The 25,333-nt window shown below is 40.6% G+C and overlaps 1 protein-coding gene across 1 annotated transcript; it reads right to left on the bottom strand.

Moving 5' to 3' along the window:
* Positions 1-417: 417 nt before the first annotated feature.
* Positions 418-17,976, bottom strand: PRKCI (protein kinase C, iota; the record flags this gene model as incomplete). The annotated part of the gene is made up of 17 exons (XM_009077353.1): positions 418-648; positions 1,725-1,840; positions 2,124-2,213; positions 2,797-2,876; positions 2,966-3,091; positions 3,999-4,086; positions 4,583-4,718; positions 5,284-5,370; positions 6,340-6,437; positions 7,743-7,919; positions 8,393-8,451; positions 8,838-8,892; positions 9,698-9,838; positions 10,820-10,905; positions 12,049-12,099; positions 13,396-13,485; positions 17,855-17,976. Coding segments are annotated over 17 exons (1,690 nt in total), but the record flags the coding sequence as incomplete, so codon positions are not given.
* Positions 17,977-25,333: the final 7,357 nt, after the last annotated feature.

The following is a 25,333-nucleotide window of genomic DNA, read 5'->3' as shown; positions in this document are numbered from 1 at the left end:
ACCCCCTGAAAGCAGCCACTCATGACCTGTTCAGGTAAATACCTGTTCTCTTGCTGTCTCTTCAATCTGAAGGGCACTAACATAGCTCTAAGTCTACAACAGGGAAATCAGATGTTTAGAGAGGAGATTCAGAACTACAGAAGTGATAAGTTCCTACCTGTTTTGCTGGAAAACCTGAAATCGTTGACTGGTAATTTATTACGTCACCAGATGCAATTTGTGTTCACTAAGCACTACAAACCTTCCCTTGCTGAGAACACTACTGGCAGACTATCCAGCCAGAGCCCTTTGTTCAGGCAGGAGCCTCACAGAACAACTCCTGTTTTAAGATTCCAATTTGGCAAAACGTTTGGAAAGTTTAACATGTTAAATCTGGCAGCTGAAGGTTCAGCATAACAACTGTCCTGGACAGCATCAATACAAAAAGAAAATCAGTAATTCACACTAGGTGGCAAGGGCAGGATGGTCAGTTACTCATTTTATGCAAGTGCATCCAAATGGAGAGATGTTTATCCATGCAGAAACAGAGTAACAATTGGCACAGTCCAGAAATGGAGAATTCAGACACATTCCTCAGCTGACATCAGAAGAGGATTTATATATTCAAAGCCTTCAAATTCAGACTGGTCAATCTTCTTCACAATATCACTAGTAGGATTAAAAAACAGTCATTAGTTCAGCAGAATTTGGAAGATAATATTAATTCATAGTTTGACATGAAATTTAGACCTATACAGTGGATTGCAATGGACAACATTTCCCTGCCCTCTTTTGTCCCTCTCTACCCTTACAGTTACCATTGGGTTTTTTCTAGCCCCTATAATGGTCCCAAAACACAAAACCCCTCAGGAGCAGTGACTGGGCTGCACATATTCTCCAACAAAGCAACCTGCAAGGTTTGCAGTTTTAAAACTTTCCCTAAACAGTCAGTTTTGTAAAAACCTGAAAGCTTTAGGATGTGGGAGATACAGCACCACATCAGCAGCTTTTCTGAACTTCATTTGTACATTTTGCATTTAGAAAGAGATGGAGGTGGAAGTTGGATCTCAGAGCTAATTAAGGGGCACAGGTAACATTTAATATTCACTGTTTGTACATGTACATGAACATTACAGGAAACCCTAGAAACATTCCTAAAATGTAAACAGCAGTGGCTCAGTCAAACTAGAAAGGTCTTTCCCTCCTCATCTCCGATCAGGGCCCCTCTCTGGAATAAGGAACCACAAATCCACTACCAAAATCAAGGACATTATCACACATTTTATCAAGGCTTTTAGTCAGGATAACCTCACCTGACTAGCAACAATTTAAGATACTCAAACAAACCAAACAAAGCATCTTCTCTTCTTCAGACAAATTCAATTTAAACCAAACATCCTAGAAATATCATTGCTTAAAGCAATGCAAAACAAACCACTTGACAAAGCAGGTCTTTTCCTTCACATTTCACTTCTTGCATATGATACCACTAAAACTTCTACAATAGCACTTGTTTGTCTTCCCATGAACTAAGATTCCTTACAGTGACTTTCCCACTGTTTGATTTTTTCATCATGGCAGAGTATAACACTTAATCCAGACACACTATGTCTGCCATGAGGAGACATAAGAAAGCTTTCTCCAAACTAACACAAAAAAATGCTATTTACTGCCCATTACACCTACAGATATTAAATGAAGTTTAACAAGATTTATCAGAACTTCTTAAATCCTACATTACTTACTCATCATCTGGAGTGAGCTGCACAGGTTCATTGGTGAACTGGGAATCAAAGTTATCCAGACCAAACTCTCCAGATATATTTGGTTTGAATGGAGGCACCACTTGCTTCTGCTCCATCTAAGAATAAATGCACTTAGTATTAATATAGATATTTAATTGCTTTTAAGCAAGGCTGGAAGTTACTATTAAGTTTATTTTTTTACTCTGTCTATAATCATTGTATTAATCTCCTGCACTTACTGTGTGTAAAAGGATTAAAAGATTCTGTATTCTAACTATGGTACAACATAAAAGAAGAGCTGAAGGTTTTAGAGCTTAAGGTCATCTCTTATGCTCAAAACAAGTAGTCAAACCATCACTGTAGCAAAGGGAATCAGCCATGTCAGTGGCATCCACATACCAGATCCCAATCGACGTTGCGGAAGAAGGGATGTCCCTGAATATCTGCAAATCCTGTCTGAGGATGGCAGCCCAAACGTTCCTTAGGATCCTGGGCAAGGAAGAAAATGTTTCTAAATGTGTGCCATGGCACACAGAGTGCACTGAACAGCATTACTTTCTTAGAATAATTCCACCAAATCTGGTTTCTCCTGTACCTCTCTCCCCACTCACACAACACTCACTAAAGGTCAGCATGTGCTTGGACTCATCCACTACCACACCTGCACCTTCTGACCCTCAGGCTAGAGTCCCAGCAAGCAGTGACCATATCCTGCGTCTGCATTTCCCTCCATGAAGTCATCAGAAGTTGTCAAAGTGATTTGCTAAGCAAAATAAATCTGATAATTTGTTCAATTCTCCAGATTAAAGAAATAATTCGGAGTATTTCTCTACATTTCACTTTGAAATTTACTCATGGTCCCAAGCCTGAGAACCTGGACCTTCGGATCTGAAGACAAGTATCTAGAACAGCTCCCTCAGCCCCACTGAAATTCTGCTTTAGGCTCACACCTTTCCTACCTTATTTCTTTGTATGACAGATAAAGTATGTCTGCCACACATCAATTAATGAACAGGCTTTCAAAAACACAAGTGCCCTTGAGAAGTCCTCAATAACCCCCTTTAGCTCTTACCTTATTGAGGAAACTCTTCAGAACACCTGCTGCTTTAACCGAGAGGGATCGGGGAATTCGGATCTGCTTTTCCAAAATTACTGCAAGAAAACAAAGCTCCTATCAGCCTTTGCACCTTGGAAGTTAGGTTAAAGGTAAGCAGAAGTGTAGGGACACTGATGGTACCTACCTTGGAAGAGATAATCTTCTGTGTTCTGATCTGGATTGTCAGAACTGCCAACGATATCAAAGGGCGACCGACCTGCCATCATCTCAAACATGAGCACACCCAGAGCCCACCAGTCTACACTGAACCCTAGAGTTCAAGAGAGAAAACAAAAATACCAACACTTTGGAGGCTAAAGCAGAGAATGAGTTAAAAAATATAAGTACTGCCAGTCTTTGCAATTAGCTCAATAAAGGAGACACAGTTGTACCAGATGTCACTTGGAGCATTACGTGCACAACAGGAGAGGATATGCTGCACACAGAAAAGGAAATGCAGAGTTTAAAGGTAGGTGATATGACCTTAGCAAAGGTTTAGATAATATTTAAGCCTAATTATTACAAACAAACAGTGCATTATCCAGGGTGGGAGATAAGGACAAGGAGGAAGTGTGTGATTCTTAATAGCAGCAAGTCAGTCACTCATGAAGCTGAGCATATCTACCCTGCTATGCACTGCTAAGGGAAAATCCCAGTAGCCAGGCTGGGACTGATAGAGCCTGGTTGGCCTAGAAAGTCTGTGATAATGAAGAAATATGGAAACCAGTCTGAAAGAGACACTGGGTTGAAATAATATGGTAGATTAAAATAGTATATGTAAAGGGACACCTACTATCTAGGCACTTTGCAATGCATTTTTATCTAATCTATCACTGCTGCCAAATATAAAGCTCCAAAACCATACACAATTCAGACTGCAAGTGTATCATTAGCAGTATCTAAAATAATTATGAACAATAATAAATATCTAAGACTCAAATTGTTCTTCATGACTGGCAAAAAGAATTTAAAAAGTGGAAAGCAGAGTACCTAATTTGCTTTTTGTGATGTTTTCTGCCCTTCCTTTGAAGCCTTTATCTATTTTTCCAGACAGGATGCTGAATTAAGACTGATCACACGACTAATGGAGATTTATACTTTCCACTGCTAAACAACTCCAGTAAGAAGTAAGAGACAAGGTGAAAGATAAGAGAGTAGCAATGAAAAATTCCATTTACCATAATCCTCTCCCCGGAGAATTTCAGGTGCAATATAGTTTGGTGTCCCACAGAACGTGCTGGTTGTATCACCAGGTCTCAGACCCTCCTGCAAGAAAAGGTGGAAAGGAAATAGCTTACAGCTGACTGAAGATCCCACACTCCCCCTCTGCTAAGAACTGCATTTTGAATTTAAGTGTCCTTAATAAACAGTGTAATGGCAATTCCATGGCAAATCAAACCTGTGCTCCAGTGTCTTTGTAGTGTCAAAGGTTTTTCCAGAGGAAATGGGCAGTGTCACAGAACCCAAACAGGAGCAAGTGTGACAGATACATTTCAGCCTCTTGCTCCTTTTCAATCAAGCTATCCTGACTATTTCAGCCTCCCTCTCCCAAATTGATCCAGCAGCTTTGTAAAAACACAGACAGTACACACACAGTCTGTGCACTTTGGCATTTCTTTTCTCTATGCGTAGCAGTGCAATGAGCACACAGCCTATCTGCACACATACCTTGAGGTTTCACATTTTTAAGGCTCTGCCACTTTCAATTTATGACAGTTACTTAATTGTTGACTTTCCTGGTTAGCAAGAAACGGGAGCTTACCTTGCACATGCCATAATCTGTGAGTTTAATGTGCCCTTCAGAATCTAGTAGCACATTATCCAGTTTTAAATCCCTGTAGATTATCCCTCGTTCATGTAAATAGTTCAGTGCTAGACTGATCTCAGCAGAATAAAACCTAGTGTAGAAAGAGATATTGATTACTTAAGTAATCAAAACCCAAACCACAATAACAGTCTTGGGTATTTCTTAACATAATCCCATGTATTATTTTTCCTCAGAGAATTGGCAAGTTGTTTATACTGATACAAATGTTTCTGTCCACAGTCACTTCAAATGTTGCCTTTAATTAATATTAATGTCTACTGCAATCATCCCTTTCAGCTCACCATCTGAGATTAAGCATATGTACCAAGAACTCAGCATTTGCCTGGACAGCTGGTAGTGGTTGTTGTACGAGAAACGCATATTAAAAAATACCACAAAACTGTTTTTTCTAGGAAAAAAAGTCTCAGACTGAAGTCATATAGGGTAATGTTAATGCCAACAATACCTAAGTGCTTTCTGCTACAGTTCCTCCCTGAAACAAAACTGTGGTGACATCTAAATGAGGATGCAGTTTCACATTCTTAAATCCCCAACATCTGGAGAGGATTTGTTAGCTCATCCTCACAATCTCTGTACTACTGCACTGTGTCAGAAAACCAACTGATTTGATGCAAGAAATCCGGAATGAGACACACCTGGCATGCTCCTCTGGCAGCTTCCTCTGCCTCTGCATATGGAACATCAGGTCTCCTCCATTCACATACTCTATAACAAAGAATAACCTGGAACACACAGGAGCTCGTTACAAAAGATTGTACATGGCTGAAAGAGGTTTGAGATGATACAGGTCTGGCATTGAACAGCATCCACTCCACTCCTCCCATCTCTCTGGTTCTACCACTTCCCCTCCTTGTGAATAAATTCCCAAAGTTAAATATAACATAAAAGTATACAAAGTTTCTCTATGTAATTCCTTTTTTGCTAAAAGGAAGTAGGCAAACCTTCTCATATTCCTAACCCATTACAGCTACTGCTGTCATTATTACATGTGACTGTACAAATAGATTCACATCAGTTTCTATGCATAAACCAGAAAAAAAGACAACTAAAATCTCATTTTCCTTCCTGATCCTTTTAACATCCTTTATTTGTGGTTAATACTATCAGTATATTACAAATACTCTTTTTTCTTCTCACTTCCCTTCACTAGCTTGTCACCTTTTCACAACAGCAAGAATATTGCTTAAATATACAGTGTACTTCAAGTTACTACTGTACAGAACAGGAAAATAATAACTGTCATGTCTATTACTTGGTTTTCCCTTTTTCAAAGTCAGACACTGCTTTCCAAGTCTTGCTCAGATTTGTCTTTAGAGAGACAAAATTTCCTTTGAGACACTGAGACAAATTTCCTCATTGTTTATACTTCTGATTTTCCTTTCCCTAAGCCTTATCCCCCCTCCCGTTCTAGGTTCTCTTCTACCTCATGTTCTCAAGCCTTTAATTTCCTGGTAACTGCACTTCTCTTCCTATCCAGAATCCTTCCCATCACACCTACCAGTACTTTACATTCTTATGCATGTGCCCAATCTGCAAAGCTGAACTGACTCACATGGCATTTGGCTCAATGATTTACCGCACATCGATTTTCACTACTTAACACTTTATGCTTTCAATAGGCCTTTGAGGTGCCTAACAGGATGAAATACATTTTTAATAAGGCTCTGTTATCATTATCTTATGACCTTTACCTGCTTTCTGTCTGGAAGCAAGAGTGTAGTCCAACCAGAAAGGGATGGTTTGAAGCCTGTTCAAAGACGTGTTTCTCTGTCTGAACCCAATCAATATCCTATTCATTTAAGAAAAATGACATTCAGAGAAGGACTGTTGCACTTCTTAGGTCACGTATTTGTGACAATTAGCAGAAAGACATTCAAGTGTTTGGCTGTCCTTGTTTTACTTTCAAGAAATTAAATGTTATATAGTTCTGAAATGTGTAGAAATACAACACAGCATCCCCAGGTTTGTATCTAAGTGCCCTATACTTTTAGCCTCATTGTGTAACCACACATGGGAATGAAAACACTCATCTATAACAGATCAGCTGGTGCAGACAAATTTAAAGTTGCACCAAGAAACACAGAAGAAATCAATGGTAGACTGACAAATAAATGCAAAAGCTCTTGGACAGCAAACCACAGTCACTCCAGTGTTTTCAGAGTAACCCAAAGAAACCTAAGGGAAACCTACAGAAACAGGAGGTTTTTAGCAGTTTAATAGAGCAATTTCTGACAAGTTTTCACTAATCACTGTGCAAGCTATAAAAATTGTGAAGATGGAGATCTGATTTAAGGAGCAATGAAAATAACATTGTGAGACTCCTTTGTGACAAAGAACCAAAGTTGAACATACGAAAATTAGACTCCAACCATTTCATTTCAGCCCAGCAAGCCACTCTAGTATGAGTGATATGGAATACTGCTCCAAAATAAGGAAGCAATCCAGGCTTATCCACTTAAATCCTGCAGGAGCACTGCTGCAGACAGTTCTGACTACAGGAGATACAGAGCAGAGGTGATGAGGCCCATGACAGAAACCTCTGGCACACAAGGCAGCTGTGAGCCACCCGCCTGGCAGTGAAGACCTCAAAAATGGTTATGTGCTTTGTGAACCTTCTATAGTGCAGTATAAACCACACATACAACTCTCCATAAGTGCTGCAGCCCAGAAGTCTGGCTCCCACAGACTGACAGAATTATTAGGGTTAGAAAAGACCTCTGAGACCACCAAGTCCAACCCATGACCTAACACCGCCATGTCAACCAGACCACAGCACTCAGTGCCACAGCCAGTCTTTCCTTAAACACCTCCAGGGGTAGTGACTCCACCACCTCCCTGGGCAGCATATTCCAGTGTCTAATCACCCTTTCTGTGAAGAAATTCTTCCTAATGTCCAACCTAAACTCACCTTGGTGCAGCTTAAGACTATATCTTCTTATCCTGCCACTTGTTCCCTGGGAGAAGACACTGAGACCCACCTGGCTACAACCTCCTTTCAGGCAGACAGTGCTAAGGTCATCCCTGACCACCTCATGGTGGATACTGGAGCTCTTTTGGAAGAGTTGCTCGATGTACGGACAAACATCTTGCCTACCTCATCGTCGTTGACGAGCTCTTTCTTCACCACTTTCATGGCATAGATCCGCTCAGTTTTCTTCAGTCGAACTAGCAGCACTTTGGCATAACTGCCTCTTCCAATAACTCGCAGCAGATCAAAATCCTGAAGGCCCAGACTGGAGGAGGCTTTGCCACTTTCCCTAATGCTCATTGCCTATGGATAAGGACACTTTGAAATGAGGAAGGCCTGCAATGTGAGCAGCTGCAGAAGTCGCATTTCAAACACACCAGCAGAATTAATACAAACAAGCCATTCAATTAACACTTGTTATTCTTACAACTGCACTGTCCTGGAAAGGAATGTGAGGGGAGAGAGAAGAGGCAGAGGAGACTGGCAGGTAAGAAACAAACCAAACTGGGGGAACTTGGAAGGAATACTTTCTAAATCAAAGCACATCTCAACTCAAGGTTCAAAATACAACAGTTCAAGCCATCCATGGATACACCTAGTGAGCACCCCAAATGTGCCTTATGTGCTAATTCTGCTTGTGATGAATTTAACTGCTAAAATCTCAAAACTGAGAGACACACAAGTCTGAAGATCTCTGAGGATCCTCATGGGTCCCTTCCAACTTGAGATATTCTATGACTCTAAAGCATAGAGTTATCATGACTAAGATATTTTACCTCTTTTTCTTCACCAACATGGTCCAAGCTCTCATGACTTGAGGGGTTGTATGGAATCACTAGAGGTGCAGGAAAAAAACATTAGACCAATGTGACAACAGTATTTTCCTCTGCCCTAAAATTTCTAAACAAAAGAGCTCAATCGATATATTGCAAGGGTTTGGTGGGGGAGGTTAAGTGGGTTTTTATTGGGGTGTTTTTTAATACAATACTGCATTAATAATAAATTATGACTAATATAAACCCCCGTAATTATATTTGGAGGTCTCTTCAGACTCAGACACAGAACCTTCTGTACAACAGTGCTACAACTTGTGTAGAAACCCCAATTCTACTATGGGTTTCTTGTGTGTTTACTTTAAAGTGATTCTGTTTCATTTTAAACCCCAAAATGCATGTTTCAGTAACCTACAGTAATTGAAAGAAAACTAATTATTGCTCTTACCTGATTCTACATTATCTGGATGCACTGATGATGGATCCATAGGCATTATTGGTTCCTGCAATTATGCACAGAACTTTTGTAATACACTGAGACATATTAGTTTAGAGTCAATAAATTAATGATCCCTCAGGACTATAATCTAGTTGCTTTTTAACTTGATTAATCAACATAGTTACTAATCCATACACAACCAAAGAAACCACTGAAGCCCTTATTTTCCCTATTTTCTGAAAGCTATGTTTACAGGAGCTGCTGAAGTGACAACTTGGTACAAGAGAAGACAGCAGACCAGAAGTGACACAGAAAAACTCAAGTACTTCAGCAGTACATATGTTAGTCAAATGAATTCACAAAATGTAGACTTGTAGCTGCCTATTAAACCAGGAACAATAATCATCTAATTTTATTCTGGGGACTTAGGAACTAATGATGATTAAATTTCCTGGGAGAAATGTTACAACTTCTGCACGTCGCTGTCCTTTCCTGCTAATGGGAAATAGTCCAACAATAGAACAGATATTTGTAGAATTTATTTTACCTGCACCTCACTTTGAAGATGTAAAATAGCACATGTGCACATATATATGCACCGTGTAACAATATAGTGACAGATTAGAGAAACGTCACTTATATCTGACACGGGAACAACCACCAGATGTGAAAATAAAACTCCTGTCTTGCTACTAAATTGCAATTCTGCTCAGTGAGTCCCAAACTTTCTTACACAGTAGCCATAAAAAATGATGTTACATCTCCTGTGATTATTTACAGCTTGAAAACCAGGAGTATAGATGGATTTTTTTGTTCGATTGGTTGGTTATTGCTTTTTCAAGTCAACTTTTCAGGTCAGCTTTACTTACTGGCTGCAGTGTGTGACGGCCACACTCAGTATTAACAAGTTTGTGACACTTCTTGTGGACGAGGAGTTTGCAGTTGATGCACTTGTACCCCTGGCGCCCCAGGCCCCATATCCGGTCGGTGCAGATGGCACAGTGAGCTCTCTGGAATCACAGCGACACAACTGGTTAAAGAGCAAAGCTAAACACTAAAAACTATCCAGCCACACCTTCATACCAAGCTCATTTGCTATGTATCTCCTCATCTCTCTGTGCAAATGAGTCCTGACAGAGGAAGGCAGGAGAGCAGGAGTTTCAAGACAATAAACCAACACATAACAGGAATGGGAATATCACCACCCACTGAAGGACATCCACACAACAACTCTAAAGATCCATGAAAACAGGGTGCCCATGGAGGCAGGAGTGGAAAGTGATTAAACTATGGTGCCTTGACAGCCTTTGACCTGGATGAGGTCAAAAAACAACCAAAAAAAGCCAAAGTTAGGTATGAGGATGCTCAAGATGAAGTTTAGTGGAGACAATCTCAGGCATTAAGCACACAACACACCAAGCTGAGAGCAGAAGGAAAGATACTGAAGCTGTCAAGGAACCTGGCTGATTCAAGTATTTGGCGTTTGGTTTTTGCTGTTGGTCTTTCTAAACACAACAATAGTTTTCTTGGTCCTCAGCTAATTACATTTGACCATTGCTTCCTGAACACATTCCAAAAGGTTTGCTATTTTCAGTGGATTACATGGCACCAGAGGAACATTTCAGTTTGCTCTTTTCAAAGTCATGAAAGAAAAGTCTGTGCATCATAAGCAAGTTCAGACTTTTCCACTCCCAGAACTAAAAGAACTGAAAATGTACTTTCAGCTCACAGTCACCTAATGCCAGCATTCCAGCCTGCCCTCTGGGAACATTTTAAAGGAACAGAGGAGCTTTTATATAAGCAGTATCATGGTATATGTAAAGCGAATTGCAACCAATTTCTGTTTCCTGGAAACCAGGGGGTCACCAAAAGTCTACAGACAAACAACAAAAATGAGAATAAAACTCAGCACTTTACAAGGCAGTGACATCATCATTATGACAGCAAGACATCCCTGCACCATGGCTGTAAGTCCCCAACAAGAGTCTCACCCTGTTAAACCGTTTGGCTTGGAAAGTGTGACCGTTTGCACAATAGAGCTTTCGCCACCGGCGCGCGCCTCGGCGATAAATGGACTCTAGAGGAAAAACACAGGATTATATCCACACCAACATAAACAAAGAGCTACCATATCTTCTCATGGAGGTTTCTGTGTAGTGATTTGCACAGTAAAGTTTCACTCCTGCACCTTACAGAAACACAGAGCAATGTTACAGGTGTCTTTTTGGAGAAAATTTGGAGTAGTTGATTCCGGTTTTCCAAAGTTAAAAGGAACAGTGAGTCAAGAGAAGGAAAACTGTCCAAACAATACAAACACCTGCGTGCAAACTATGCACCTACCTCACCTAAACGTGAGGAGGAGCTGTGAGGAAGGGGAAGGAGGGAGGAAGGTGAGTTTCAGGAGCATGCCCCGATTTACAAGATTGCTTGACAAATCCTCCAGTGCTTTAAACGCACAGCTGCCTCTGGTTTATTTTTAACCTATATTTTTTTCCCTTGAGGCATGTCAGGAACCAAAACTAGAACCTAGAATACGAAAAACCTCACCAAGCCGCAAATCTCTTTCTGATTCAGTCTGCAACCTCATTTTTTCCAACGAGCAGCATTACCTATTCTGCCAGAGTTAACTTACATATGTGACATTTGCATTTGTCAGAGACTTGGACACCAAGCTGACAGATGTGTGTGTGCATAACATGCACATGCTCTTATAGAAAACTTTGAGGGGAAATTACTTCTTGAATGTCCAGTATTTTAGCTAACATAACTTAGAGGGGTTTGGAGAATCTTCCTGATAGAACCTAAACATCAATTTTAAGATGAATTAACCACAGATCTGTAAATGGTGACATGACAAGTCATTACTGCTGGTTACCACTGGTTACAAGCCTCTGTTCACATTAGTCAGCCAGCAGCAATCTGGCAACTCTCAGAGACAGGAATAGGACAAAAACTGTCATGATAGAAGAGGCAAAAGCAAGGAAAGCAGAGTGACATGGATAGTTAACAGGACTGTGAAATGCTTATTAACAATGATTCAGAAGTGACAAACAACATTAAGTTTAGCAAGATTTTCTATTCCTTTTAAATATTTAATTTGTACAGATTTGCATTATTAATATTCATAAGTGTAGGATGCCAAACCATAGAACATCAAAATCTGCTAAAAGAGGAAATCTGAACTGGTTCTCTGTACTTCTTAACCAAAGTGCCTACTTACTGTCTTCTCCTGGACAAGGCATGCCAGGCCGCTCTGGTACACAGGGAAATACTGCAAGAAACACATGAACTCCTGATTAATTCTTCATCTCTAAATTCGAGGACAGCACTGACTGCACTTCAACAAAACCCTGAAGAGCTGAAAAGCTGCCACAAAACCCTTTTGCTGGACATAACAGTGACATACATGAGAAAGAACAGAAAGAAGCAAAATAAACCAAGGTATTTCCTAAAGAAAGGAACCAGAAAAAATAATGATTCTGGTTTCTCATGTGACCAACTGCCACAGTTAGTCAAGATTTCCAAACACCATAAATATAATATATGACAGAATCCTAACAGTTACATAGGATACTGTCTGCATTAGCCTTTTTTCCCCAGTATATTTAGCTTCAGTAACACTACTCATTTTTTACAGTTTATTTAGTTTCAGTAACTGTCAGAGAGAAGTATAACTCAGAAGAGACAGCCTTGGTGCCAGTTTCATCAGAAACTTATCAAACACAAAAACAAATGGAGAAGGGGCAGATCACAAACTTACTGAAGTAACATATAACAAACAGTGACATATCTACAAATGGATTGTATTTTTCCCATTTTTAAAACTCTGTGGGAAGCTGAAATGTTGTCCCTTCCTTCCAAATGGGCTGATGGTGAACTAGATTTTTTGCATCCTTTTAGGGCAGGACCATGCTAAGACACTGTAGTGTGACACACCAACACTATTCACAATGACCCCCTGCCCTTCTGCTCTAATCTCTGTGAAACAAAGATCTGTCTTCTACTTGCAAAAAGCTACAAACAGCAAGGAAAAGATTCTGCAAAAGTTGCCAAAATGGGCATGTGGCCCTGAAAAATAAAAACTGGAACAATAGCACAAACTGTTAGGTTTAAAACTGGTCTGAAGTACTTAATTTAAGAAAAGTCAAACTTTTGACCGATCTGGCATCACAAATGGAAAACATGCACTTTTTTCCTGCTCTAAAGCACTTAACAATGACAAAGTGCAGGATAAGAAATAAATTCAACAAATAACAAATAAATAAACTGCACTGTATGCCTTCCAGCATTGGCTGCCAGCAAGTGTACAAAGACACTTGAGATGGAGATATTAAGAGATATTAATGAATTCTTTCATTCATAAACTAACAGCAAAGTACTTTTTCCTCCCTTAATTTAATAAAGAACAGCTAAGAACACAGTGTATGGTCATCAGCATCCCCTTGACTGACCCTCACCACAGGCTCTACCTGGGAAGGCTGTGCAAAAGGCACAGGCAGTTCAAGCAAAGAATTTGACTTCTTCACTGGCACAAATATGAGTATCAACACAGCAAGTCTCACCATACCATGAATGAGAAGCTCCGAGTCCTTGTTCAGTTCATACAACCGAAAGGCCTCTTCCAGCTCCAGCTGAGAGGAAACTGTGCATGGATCTCCTGTGGAAAGAGAAAGCACAAAACCCAGTCAGTGCTGTGCCATTCAACAGTTCCCTTGTGGATGGTTCTAAAATAATTACTGCAGCAAGACCACAATATTCTCAGGTGTGGTAGTATTTATTTTAACAATGTTCAGGGAGTACATTTGAAAATAGTCACTGAATGCCTTCAGGGAAAATAAAAACATGGGATATTCTCAAGCAGAGTATAATCCAAAACATCACTGGTTCAGTCTGCTACAAGCATGGTTACATATCATTTCTGTACAGGAGGTGCTGGTTATCTTTCTGCACTTCAAATCCTTCTGAGATTACATTTTATTTCATGGATTTTTAATTAGAACTGAGTCAATTCTACTTCCACAGCTGCTTCCACACTTGCCAAGACTTCACCCAGGAGGTGCAAAAGCAGTTAGACCTCTAGTCTCTCCTCAAACCTCCTAATTTTAACTACTACTACTTTCACACTCACAGAACTATTTGAAATAAAACCCCTTCAAGAAAGGGCACCAAGGCAGGGAAAAAAGTGTGGGCTGGCTGATTCTGTTCTTCCTTTCATTACAGAACAATTGCAGTTTTGTCGACCATTCGATATGGAGCAGATAATCATCAAGCACTTCTGCAACAAGACTCTGAGCCCTTTGGTGTCTGATGCAGATTAGTAACTTTAGAAAAAAATATAGTCCTAAAAAAAGCCTTTTACAAAATAATACCATAACTGAAACATTTTTAAAGCAGTGTTGAATCTCAGTCATCATTGCCCCAAAGAAAGAAAACACTTCTAGTTATTAGTTCAGCTTTTTACTTTCTCTTCACCTACACTACATGTTCTGTATGAGAACGAGGGATTTATCTCTGCCTGCCTCTACTCCAGCATGACCAGAAGGAGCTTCTTTCTAGCCAAAACCCTACACAGCATGTCTACTGTCATATAATAATTGCATTTTTAAACAGAAATACTACTTTCCACATCCTTACATGGTAAACTGGTTGTGGGTAACCAGACTGGCGGAAGGCAGAACAATTTCCATCTCAGCCAACCTGGAGTCAATCCGGATGTTTTACTGCTTTGAGTCTTGGGTCAATACCATGGTTTGAAAGTTTAGTTCATAGACTGTTGCCATTTTTCTCCTCCTGTTTTATACTACAAGAGCTCTAAATGAACACAGGCATTGCTAAGGCTTTCAGTAGAACCACACACCCAGCAATTCACCCTACACAACTTCTTATAATTAATTTGTTTCTGATCTATCTTCACCCAGCACAGGAAGGACGTGGACCTGTTGGAGCAAGGCCAGAAGAGGCCAAGATGATTAGAGGGATGGAGCACCTCTGCTGTGAGGAAAAGCCAAGAGAATTGGGATTGTTCAGCCTGGAGAGGAGAAGGCCTTGGGGTGACCTAATTGTGGCCTTCCAGTGCCTGAAGGGAGTCTACAGGCAAGACAGAGACAAGAACCTGGAGTGACAGGAGAATGAGGAATGGCTTTAAACTGAAAGAGAGATGGTTTACATTAGATATATGGAAGGAATCCTTCCCTGTGAGGGTGGTGAGGCACTGGCACAGACTGTCCAGAGAAGCTGTGGCTGTCCCATCCCTGAAGTGTTCTAGGCCAGGTTGGATAGGGCTCTGAGCAACCTGGGCTAGTGCAAGGTGTCCCTGCCCATGGCAGGGGGTAGAAATCAATGATCTTTAGGGTCCCTTCCAACCCAAACAATTCTGTAATTCTATTATTCTGTCCATTCTTTTCTATTGCTAAATATTAGTAGTAAATGCAAACATCCTATTTGCAGCTTCTGTCTTGATTTTTTTCGTGTGTATCATAATCCTCAAGACGAGTCTTTGAAACCAACTTCAGTCACGTTCCACCAAACCACCTTCCCCTACAATGAGCCCACCTGGACATCAATCTGCCTACCCACAGCACAAACATGCTGTGCAGAGCACATGGATGGGAGAAGGAACAACTATAGTCACTCAGACCCACTGTGAGAATCAACAAACCAGTTTTTCTTCATTTGTTTCTGACACCTGTTCAAACAGTTTTGTGTTTCCTTTTGGCAGAAGAAAAACAGGGTCTCAAGAACAAGCAAACTAGGAACAGGAGGTTTATAGACATCTCTTTCAATAAGTTAAGTAGTACAAACTGCAGTCAAAGACAGCTGAGATACATAGGGAAATATTTACTTTTGAGTTATAGAGCAAGAAACAGACTGAAGACACACACACAAGGCTAGTGCCCATCCCAAAGGATGTTTCAGAAGACAGAGGGAAGATTAACTGAACATTTACAGATAAAATAGAAATTTGTCTCAAATCAAATGAAGTTCATCCTATTTTTCAGTGGCATCTGAGCATTTTGGAACTGATTCTACTCAACCAAACTAGGCCTGTCTGTGTGTGCTATTACCTCCATGAAACAGAAGTAGTTACAGGTAAGGTTCTCAGATTGCAAAGGCTAAAAAGACATTTAGTATATGACAAACACAAACCTTAGTGACCAGGTAAATCCAGTTCAGTCACACCAGAACAAGCAGTTTAGTCAGGAAGTGATCATGCCCTAGACCCCATATCTTATTATACTATAAAAAGCATGAGTAATAGTACAAGTACCAGCCCACAGCACACACATTTCCTCACGCTACTAATAAACAGGGAATTTCAGTTTTAGGGAATAGGATGAGACAGGAATTTTCCAATAGAGCAAAACAGGTTTCTAGAAAGAGTATCAGCTGGAAGCACTGAAGAGTGGTGGAGAGAGAGGAGGCAGAGGCCTTGGCAAGAAGCCATTCACTGTAGATCCAAGAATTACTCACAATAAAGACAGTGGGATTCCTTTTTAAACACACTCCTCATCACCAGATTAACTTTTCCTCCCCGACATTAAACTGGAAGTCAATGATTAAAAGCAAACATGGATTGTTGTAAAAATTTAATCCTATGTGAACACATGAAAATAATTCAAACTGCAGCACTCCTTTTTTTAAAAAAAACTATCTCTAAATAAAGAGCAGAAATCAAGACAGAACTGTGGCTTCAAGTAAATTTTTGAATCTGCACAAAATCTGCATTAAAGACATGTACTTCATACTATGACTGACAGTACAGCCTCTTCCTCTGCAGTGAGGAGTCCATTATCTTCCTCACAATAAAAACCACAGCAGCTTATGGTGAAGCAAATGTTCAACTTAAGTATCTCTGCTGCACAGCTCAGTCGTAAACACTGCTCATTTTACTGCACTGCATCTGTCTGGCATAAATAACTCAGGAAAGGGGAAGGAAAGGAAGAAAACCTGCTCAGATTCCCAAGACCACCTAATCTTCAACACACCTGCCCATAAGGCACTTCCAAAAATCAGCTCTGGTCCATGCTGAGCTTTAAGCTCTGAATAAACTGGCAGCTGCCCAATTTTGAAGGGGAGGAAACAGTTCTATAAGCACCATTTATGCTGATGGCTGCCTACAAACACTAACCACAGCCAACAAATCACTGCACATTGCAGCCTTTTATGTACTGCATCAGCTAAAATAACTCCACAGCAATCTCATAATTCACACGTCTCTTTGCCGCGGCTCAAAACCTACGTGTAGAATAAACTAATTCCACAAAGAAAATAGGACCTACAAATAACCTTTTAAAGGAATTACTGCTGTATACATCGAGCTCAGCTGGATGACATCTGCTAAGGAACAGGGAGAACAGACTATGAACTCCTTTTTCATCCAAGGCAAATGTTAACATGGATAATGTAAGTGCCAGAGATGCTGAGTTCTCAGCCAAGGTTTGATGAAAAGTTACTGTATATCATTCAGACAAGTAATTTTCCTTTTAATATTTAGAAAAAGTTTTATTAGCAGTTATGTGCTAATTAGTAATACCTATGTGTTACTTTAGGTTGCTGAAGGAACAGCTGATAACACCCAAGGTATAATGGTCTTGGTTACGCATACAACTTATCTATATATATAAACTGTGCCAATATTTTAAATAAATACTGCAAGTTTATATAATTTAATGTTAGTTTAACTCTTTTTCAAAGACATAAAGGGAATCATGGTTGTCTTCAGCAGTATAAGGGAGTATTTTCTGTTCCCTTCATAAGAAATCCCAACATTGAACTAAGATTTTATAGTCACTGAGGTTTTATTTGGTTTAGAAAGAGACAGAGAGAGCTACACACTAGGCAGTGTGAAACAACCACCTTTTCTTTAAGTTGTACTTACAAAGGCATTGGATAACCATTATTTTTGGAGTCAGACTTACTTTTTTTATGTTTTATAAGCTTATCTTATGAAGGCAGAGGGCAAGGAAAAGGCAAGGGGGAGAGGAATGCTAGAAAGCTGAGCAATATATTGATGAGCACTGACTTACCTTCTTCATCAATCCACTTCATGGTGAAGAGCTGCTCGTTGTCGAAGGAGCACATGTCTCGCACCTCACTGCACAGTCCCTCGAACGAGATGGAAGGCTCAAAGTAGGTTATCATGATGTCCCTGGGTGAGAAAAAACGGAATATGAGCAACTATACCACAAAACACAGCACTTGACCACCATCACCTCTAACACCTTCCATACACCACTAATACAAACCCATCCCTGATGCAGCTCCCTCAAAAAATCAAAGTCAAATAAAGCACGTAAGTTCCCTTCCTATAGCAAAGTCAGATTCCAAGCGACTTTTATTACCAGCTACTTCACATTTAATATGCCATCTGCTTAAGAAAAGCTATGATTTAAGGACCAAATAACTACAAAGTGAGTTGCAGCAGATATTAACCACACAGAGAAACGAGATATATTACACCAGTGGAAACCCAGGAATGAAATCCTGCAAATAGTTTGAATAATGTTATTAAGATATTTCTGCTTTTACTTGTTCTTCTACAGTTATTTTGTTATTAGATATCCAAATGTAAAAAACACCAAAAACATCTTCAACTACATTTTGGTTCTGTAGATGTTATGAAAAATTACTGACAAATATTAAACAAGTTTCCTAGCAGTTTAGGGAGGATGATCCAAATATTGAAAGTGCCTTTATTTAAAGTGAGAGCTGACAGAAAGACACAGACCTAGAATTAAAATTTACTACTTCACTGTTATGCAGAATGAGTATTTCTGTGCTAATTAAAAGTGAGTTAACCTAGTTTTAATATGTTAACAAAAAATGCTGAGCCATTGTGTTGGTATTTGCTGGGCCTCTAAGGGGAACAGGTGACACAGGTTCAGTCCCTTAAACAAAGCAGCTGGGAGATGCAGTTCAGAGGAAGGCAGAAAGCTGTTCACAACACACTCCTCAAACATCCCATCAAAGCCCAGTATTTGAGCTACAAGACTAATCACCCCACATAAAACCTCTCCTGGTGAGATTTGCTTCAGTTGGTGCCCCCAGGACTGTTTGGGGTAGGAAAAAAAAATAATCAAAGCAACAGACACAGTTCGTATGTATTCAGAATTCACATCAAGGTTCCTCCCAGACTGAAGTGCACATATGCAGGAAGTTAATGCCTTTGAATCATCTCGTGCACGGGCAGAGTGGGATCAGGGAGGTGACTTAATGTAACAACACACCGTGGTCACAGAACTGGAACAGCTCAGGAGCGGCAGAGAGCACATGATAAACAACCACGCTCGCCTCAGGCTCCTCCAAGTTCAGCAGCATGAATTAAATCAACTAGCAATTCCTAAGCACTCTAGAACAGCAAGCCTACTTCTGGGTTTATGGGCATGATCAGTTGGTCTAGTTAGTGGAAAGACTTCAGGAAATGGTTAGGATAGATACAGACACCTCTTCAATAATGAGAATAAAGCAGTCAAAAAGCTGATACATGATCTAGAGGAGGAACTGCTGCTCCTTTTTCCATACAAGACAAAATGCAGACCAAAACAATACTTGGACTCCTGTATTCAGACACAACACAGTGATTTGGGCCCCCAGTGAGCCCATCCCTCACAGCGAACTGTTCTCTCCAACAGTGTCTCCCTTTTCATCCTCTCTGGAAACCCAGTGCCAACATTTATGTCTCTGACCAAGGCAGATTTGACAGCATGTTACTGTTACAGACACAGAGGCATCCACCAACGAGCAACCCTGCATTAGGAGGCAAAGCCTTAACCTGTATTTCCTGTTTTTCCAGGAAGGAAATGCAGCATTGCTTACTTAGCAGCTCCAATGATTTGGTGCTAAAGTTTACCATCCCTTTGTTTATTCACATTTTAGCACAAACACATTCACTCTGAAATATTTTCTTAAACAAGGAGTTAGTTTTGAAAGGTGCTGAGAAGTCAGAGTTAAGTATTTATATTTATTTATATTACAATTTATTTTGGGATTGAACTAGTCAGTAACGGGAGGAAGTATGTTACATGACTGTTATCGTCAGACAAGAGATTAATCACTGATGCTCCAGCAAAAACTGAAGATTAATATATATATAAGCAAAATCTGTTCAGCACATTTTCAAACTGGATGATTCAAGTCCATTTAGAATAGATTTATCTGCACTGCAGTGAGCAGGAAAAGCCACAATGCTAAGCTGTACTTAATAGGAATCCCTCCAGACTTAGAAAGTAAAAGCTGGTACCAATTGAAAAAATAGCTCTTCCTACTTGTTACCACCTTCAAGTAGCAGAACAATTGTCCTTCATATAAAAGGAGAGTTTAATTGTTTTGAATTCAAGTGAGTTCTCTAAATTTACTACTTTAATACCGCAGCAGGACATGTATCAGAGCTATTAAATAAGCTGGAAGATCTCCTCTGTTATAACAAACACTAATTGGTCTGAGAACCTTAGATAATAGCAATATTAAAAGAAAAACAATGTGTTAAGTATGAACAAGGTTCCACAAGCAACACGTGTACAACACAGAAACTGGAAGGCTACAGGTCCTCCTAGTGCTTTATTTTGCCATTTGAACTGCACTGGTGACCCTGACATTGCCTACAGAGACAGGTCTCACTGTCACAGTGGCTCTGGTATCACAGCTTTGCATTACAGGGTGTTTTCCACACTTCTTGCACCTAACACCTTCATTAGGAGCAAGCTCTATTCACTCCAGCCAAGACAAAGTTAAAGTCTACTAAGAAGTCATTTGGCATTTAAGATGAAAAAACAATAGGCTAAGTTAAAGAACAAAAGAAAGTTAATATGGACCATAATCTGCTGTTTTGCATAGAAAATACAAAATGTTTTCTCTTACTAAGATGTGGGAAAAATGTCCTCTACCAATATCCCTTTCCCTCTGATGAGGATCAGTTTATACACTGCTTTTAACAGGCATGTTTGTTATAAAGCCATTCCAAAGCATACTATCCTTATTTGTCTCCTCAAGACACACACAAGGAATTAGAATAAAACCTGATTCAAGCACACCCTTTGTACCATCACATCTGCAGGTGCCAAGTAACTCATAGTGTGGAAGCACCAGATGTTTTACAATTTGTTTTAGTACTATTATAATAGCCCTTAATCAGGGAGCTGTGAGTAGGAAACATGCAAATAAACAAGACAGCACTTGTCCTGAATTACTTTCACTTAAAATGTTATCGTTCATCTTCCATAAATATTAATAAAGGATGATTTTATTCATACCAATAAAAGGCCTGTGTGAATCAATACCCTGCAAATGTAAGTATCAGTAAAGATAAACCATAGGCTGAGAAAATGCAAATTGTAACTCTAAACACACTAGAGAACATCGTTTGAATATCTCTAGAAGACCACGAAGCCATCACTGTCTTCCCCACCTTTACTCTAAACACACTAGAGAACATCGTTTAAATATCTCTAGAAGACCACGAATCCATCACTGTCTTCCCCACCTAGGATCGACTTTCCTTATTTTCTTTTACAGGTCATCCAACAGTTTTAATATCCTTGAACAAAAAAACCAACCAACACCATGTAAAATCCCAAACCCCAATGCCAACAGCTAAATGCAATTCAGTGTCTGAACCTCTTTTTTCACTCTGAGCTCAAACCTCTGTAAGAACAGACACTACTGCTCTAGACTTTACCACCTGCAGCTAATATACCACATTGTGTACATGGAAATATACAGACACATATTACCTGCATATCCACATATTTATCACACACTTGGGTCAGTCACTGAGGCATTTGATAATGTCTAATTGCAGCTCACTGAAATGAACCCACCCAGGGCTCCCAGGGGCTCTGCTGTGTCAGTGTCATTTCAGGACCATAAGGCTCAGGCACCGCTGGTCACAACCACCTAAAGCATTTCTTTCCCCCGTGCAAGTCTGAGGTCTCAGACTGCCTGTTCACATAACCAGCAGGAAATTAAATCAACCTTGGAAGAGCAAGAAGGGGTGAAAATGTGTTCATAGCCTCAGATCAAAGCTTTCTTAAGCTGAACACTCTCCCACCAGGAACCTGATCGCCAGCAGACAACAAAAGACAGGGAGCTGCAGAGCCAGAGTTGAAGAATCAGCTCTGAAGATCAGAAAGTGCTCCAAATGAAGAACAATACAAAGGAAGGATGCAAGAACTCAAGAATCCTTACTAATTTAATTTCTTGGAAGTCTTTATGGAGGTACATTTTGATTTTACAATTAAAAATGGAACTTTTTTCTCCCTAATTTTCCCACTCACATAACTATATTGAAATGAAGAAAAGAAGCAAGTCTAACATGTATCATGAGAGGACTGTCAGGAGTGTTTCCATTTGAACCAAAGCAAACTGAAGGCAAAACATTAGTGACTGTGCCTTTTTATTAAAAACCTAACCTACATTACAGCCTACACAGCCAAAACCAGCATAAAATCTATGTCAGGCACTGAAAGAACACAAGGTAGCAGTTCTAACCATGACAGAAAGTGGTTCTTCTACTTGTTTTAGTTTCTTTCTTTAAATCAACAGCATTAATTTTGGAGCATTCCTAGAGAACAAGCAGTATATTATCCCTACCTGTTCTCTGCTGCTACGACATGTATGAATGACATAACAACTTTGTGTACTGAAGTGACAAAAAGCATCTACAACAAACGAGGTAAGACAAAAGGCAAACTCTGAATGCCATCAGAGAGCTGAGATGGGTGTAATTACAGATGCTGATCAGTGCCACACACTTGGAGCTGCTACACTGTTACTGCATCAGCAAAACAGCACATAAACAACTGGAGTAATAGAGTGAACTCCTAAAAACTCCCTCAGGATCATCTGTTACACTCATTGCACATATTACAGTAACTCTTTAAAACAGGCAACACTATTTTAAGCGTTTTAAACCATCCATATAAGAAAGATAAGAGCAGTTTACCCGAGAGAAGGAAATACCTGGATAAACTCAACCTAATGCCCTAATTCCCAAGCTCCGGGAATTCCCAATCCCCTTAATTCTCATGATCTCTGATCATTTTCAAGAAAATTTTCCTTCCTGTTTTAACATAATCCGTGAATTTAAGATAAAGAATTACGGTTGAATGAAACAAAGACTCTTCAAAGGGTCCTGCGTTGAGCCTTTGTCTCGGCTGAAAAAAGCAATTGGGCTCCCGGCCAGAGCCAGCCGCGTTTGGGATTCAGGCTCGGCTCCTCGCCCCAGGCAAGTATCCCGACTATCAGATCCCAAACGTTTCAAGAACAAACCTCTGCTTCTAAGTGGCTTCGGTTGTTTGCCGTTTGTTTCTTTTCTTGAACCAGACACTCCTCCTGGAAAATGAAAAGACCTTCCCAGCAAGACTTTCCCAGTAACTTCTACAACCCACTTAAATGCTTCTATTAAAACGAAATTAAGAGATTAACATGTCCCGATTAACATTATTTCCCATTAAATCCTCAATCCCGCTCTAATCTTGGGACAATTTATTTGAGGAAAGGAGAAAATGCTGCCTTGGATATCAGGATTCAGAGCCTGTCTCAAGCCTCAGACTCCAAGTCACCTCAGGGTAAGTGCAGGTGAAGTGTTTGGCACTGATAGTGCAAGTCTGGCACTCGATAGTGCAAGTCTGAGAAGGGGCTTGAGACTTTCTGTGGTGAGCAAGTGGAGAAAATAATTTGTTTATGCCTCAAAATAAACCATGACTAAGGCACTCAGACTATTAGTTTGTTGGTGTTCACAATGGTTAACCAACACCCTCTGTGACTCAGCGCCATTATTAAACTGGTAACTGCACCAACAGCTGAAGAGTCAATGGATGAGGCTCAAAAGAAACATTCCAGTGTCTCTGAAATGATTACCTAATATTTCAAGTGTCATGAGCCAGCATTCCTGTGCAGTGTGGTAGAGATCTGCTCCTCACTCCCACTGCCCTGAGCTGCTTTCTCCCTGCTCTTGCACCACGAGAGCCCGTGTGATTGCATGTGGAAATGATGGAGATTAAAACTGACCCAGCAGAAGAAAAGTAAGTGGTTTTAACCTAGAACAATTCCCATTTCGGTTCACCATCTGACCAAACGAACGCCTGTGCCAGCTGACAGCCAGGGGCATCTCCAGTTCCTTAAGAAAAGGTGGATTAAAGGGACTGTGAAACAAAGAGCTCAGAATTTCACACACTATTACTCTGACAGTGTCTCACAAGCCCTTTTAAGCCACAGACTGTGCCTGTCTCTGCAGGAACCTCCACAGACTTTTGTCAAGAGAAGCCCCGAGCAGACACAGCCAGAAACCAAACCCAGTAGCAAATACCAAACACTCAGTGGGGTTTGTATGCCCCTCTTTAAACTTACACAGCCAGAGATAGCAGAGAGTAAACACTGAAGGCATAATTCACCTCTTCTTGTGCTTTAACACAGATAACTGCAAGGAAGCTGCCGAGGGTATCATGTGTTCGCTCTTAATCCAAAAGTGCAACCTACATTTTTCCCTGCTTAGGTCACCTCCTCTCAGAGTTAATGGCCCAAGGAACCACAGGCAATCCTCTTAAAGCGCTGCAACTGTTACTGTTTAATAGGGGGCTGTGAACCCAACGCAGAACATTTCCTCTGCCTTATATGTTCTTGATGGAGGGACACTGAATTAGACCTAAAATAATCAGTTTTAAATTGTGCAAACCTCTAGTACTAGGAGTTTTTTTACAGAAGCATAATTGACAGTGAATACATCTCAGTTAGCACTTTATGACTCCCTCAGAACTCATTCAGTCCTTGGGAAACAGCCTAAAAACTTATGAAACAGGTTTTCATCCAAATATCCTTTCCCTTTAGACTCAAACATTACTTAACACACAGAGACAGGACCAAAGCTGGACCCAGAACATATCGAGCATGATTTTGGTGTGTTAGGAGGGAATATGGATTTAATGCAGAGACCCAGGGCCTGGAGGTGAATGGAAGCAGAGTGAGCAGGGCAGAGAAGCTGCTCAGGTACATCATTGTCACTGGGAAGGACATGGCAGGAGGAGGGAGGATCCATCTCCCCCCAAATTCCAACACCGAGGAGAGGCTCCTCCAAACACAGTGTTACTCAGGTTGGAAAAGACCTTCCGAGACCATCGAGTCCAACCCATGACCTAACACAACCTTGTTAACCAGACCACGTCCAGTCTGTCCTTAACCCCCTCCAGCACCTCCTTGGGCAGCCTGACAACTCCTGCCCGCACGGCGCGGCTCAGAGCAACACCCCAAATCCATTTCAACACGGCCGGTTAGCCGTGGAGACTTTTCCTCCCCTATTCCTCCTTCCCTACGAATCAATGACTACCCATAGCTTGGGACATCAGCGAGAGGCATCTGAGCGCATCCTCAGACCCCGTGCCAGACCACACGGGCCACCGCTGACAGCACACCGGGCCGTGCCCGGGGGACGCGGCGGTGTCCCGGTGGGGTGTTCCCAGCGGTGTTCCGAGGGATGCTCTCGGGGGATCCAGGGATGCTCGCGGAGAAGTGTC

Source organism: Acanthisitta chloris, unplaced genomic scaffold (genome assembly GCF_000695815.1).
Source record: "Acanthisitta chloris isolate BGI_N310 unplaced genomic scaffold, ASM69581v1 scaffold4476, whole genome shotgun sequence".
NCBI lineage: Eukaryota > Metazoa > Chordata > Aves > Passeriformes > Acanthisittidae > Acanthisitta > Acanthisitta chloris.
Note: the sequence above shows the minus strand (reverse complement) of the source record. Positions and strands in the feature narration are given on the sequence as shown.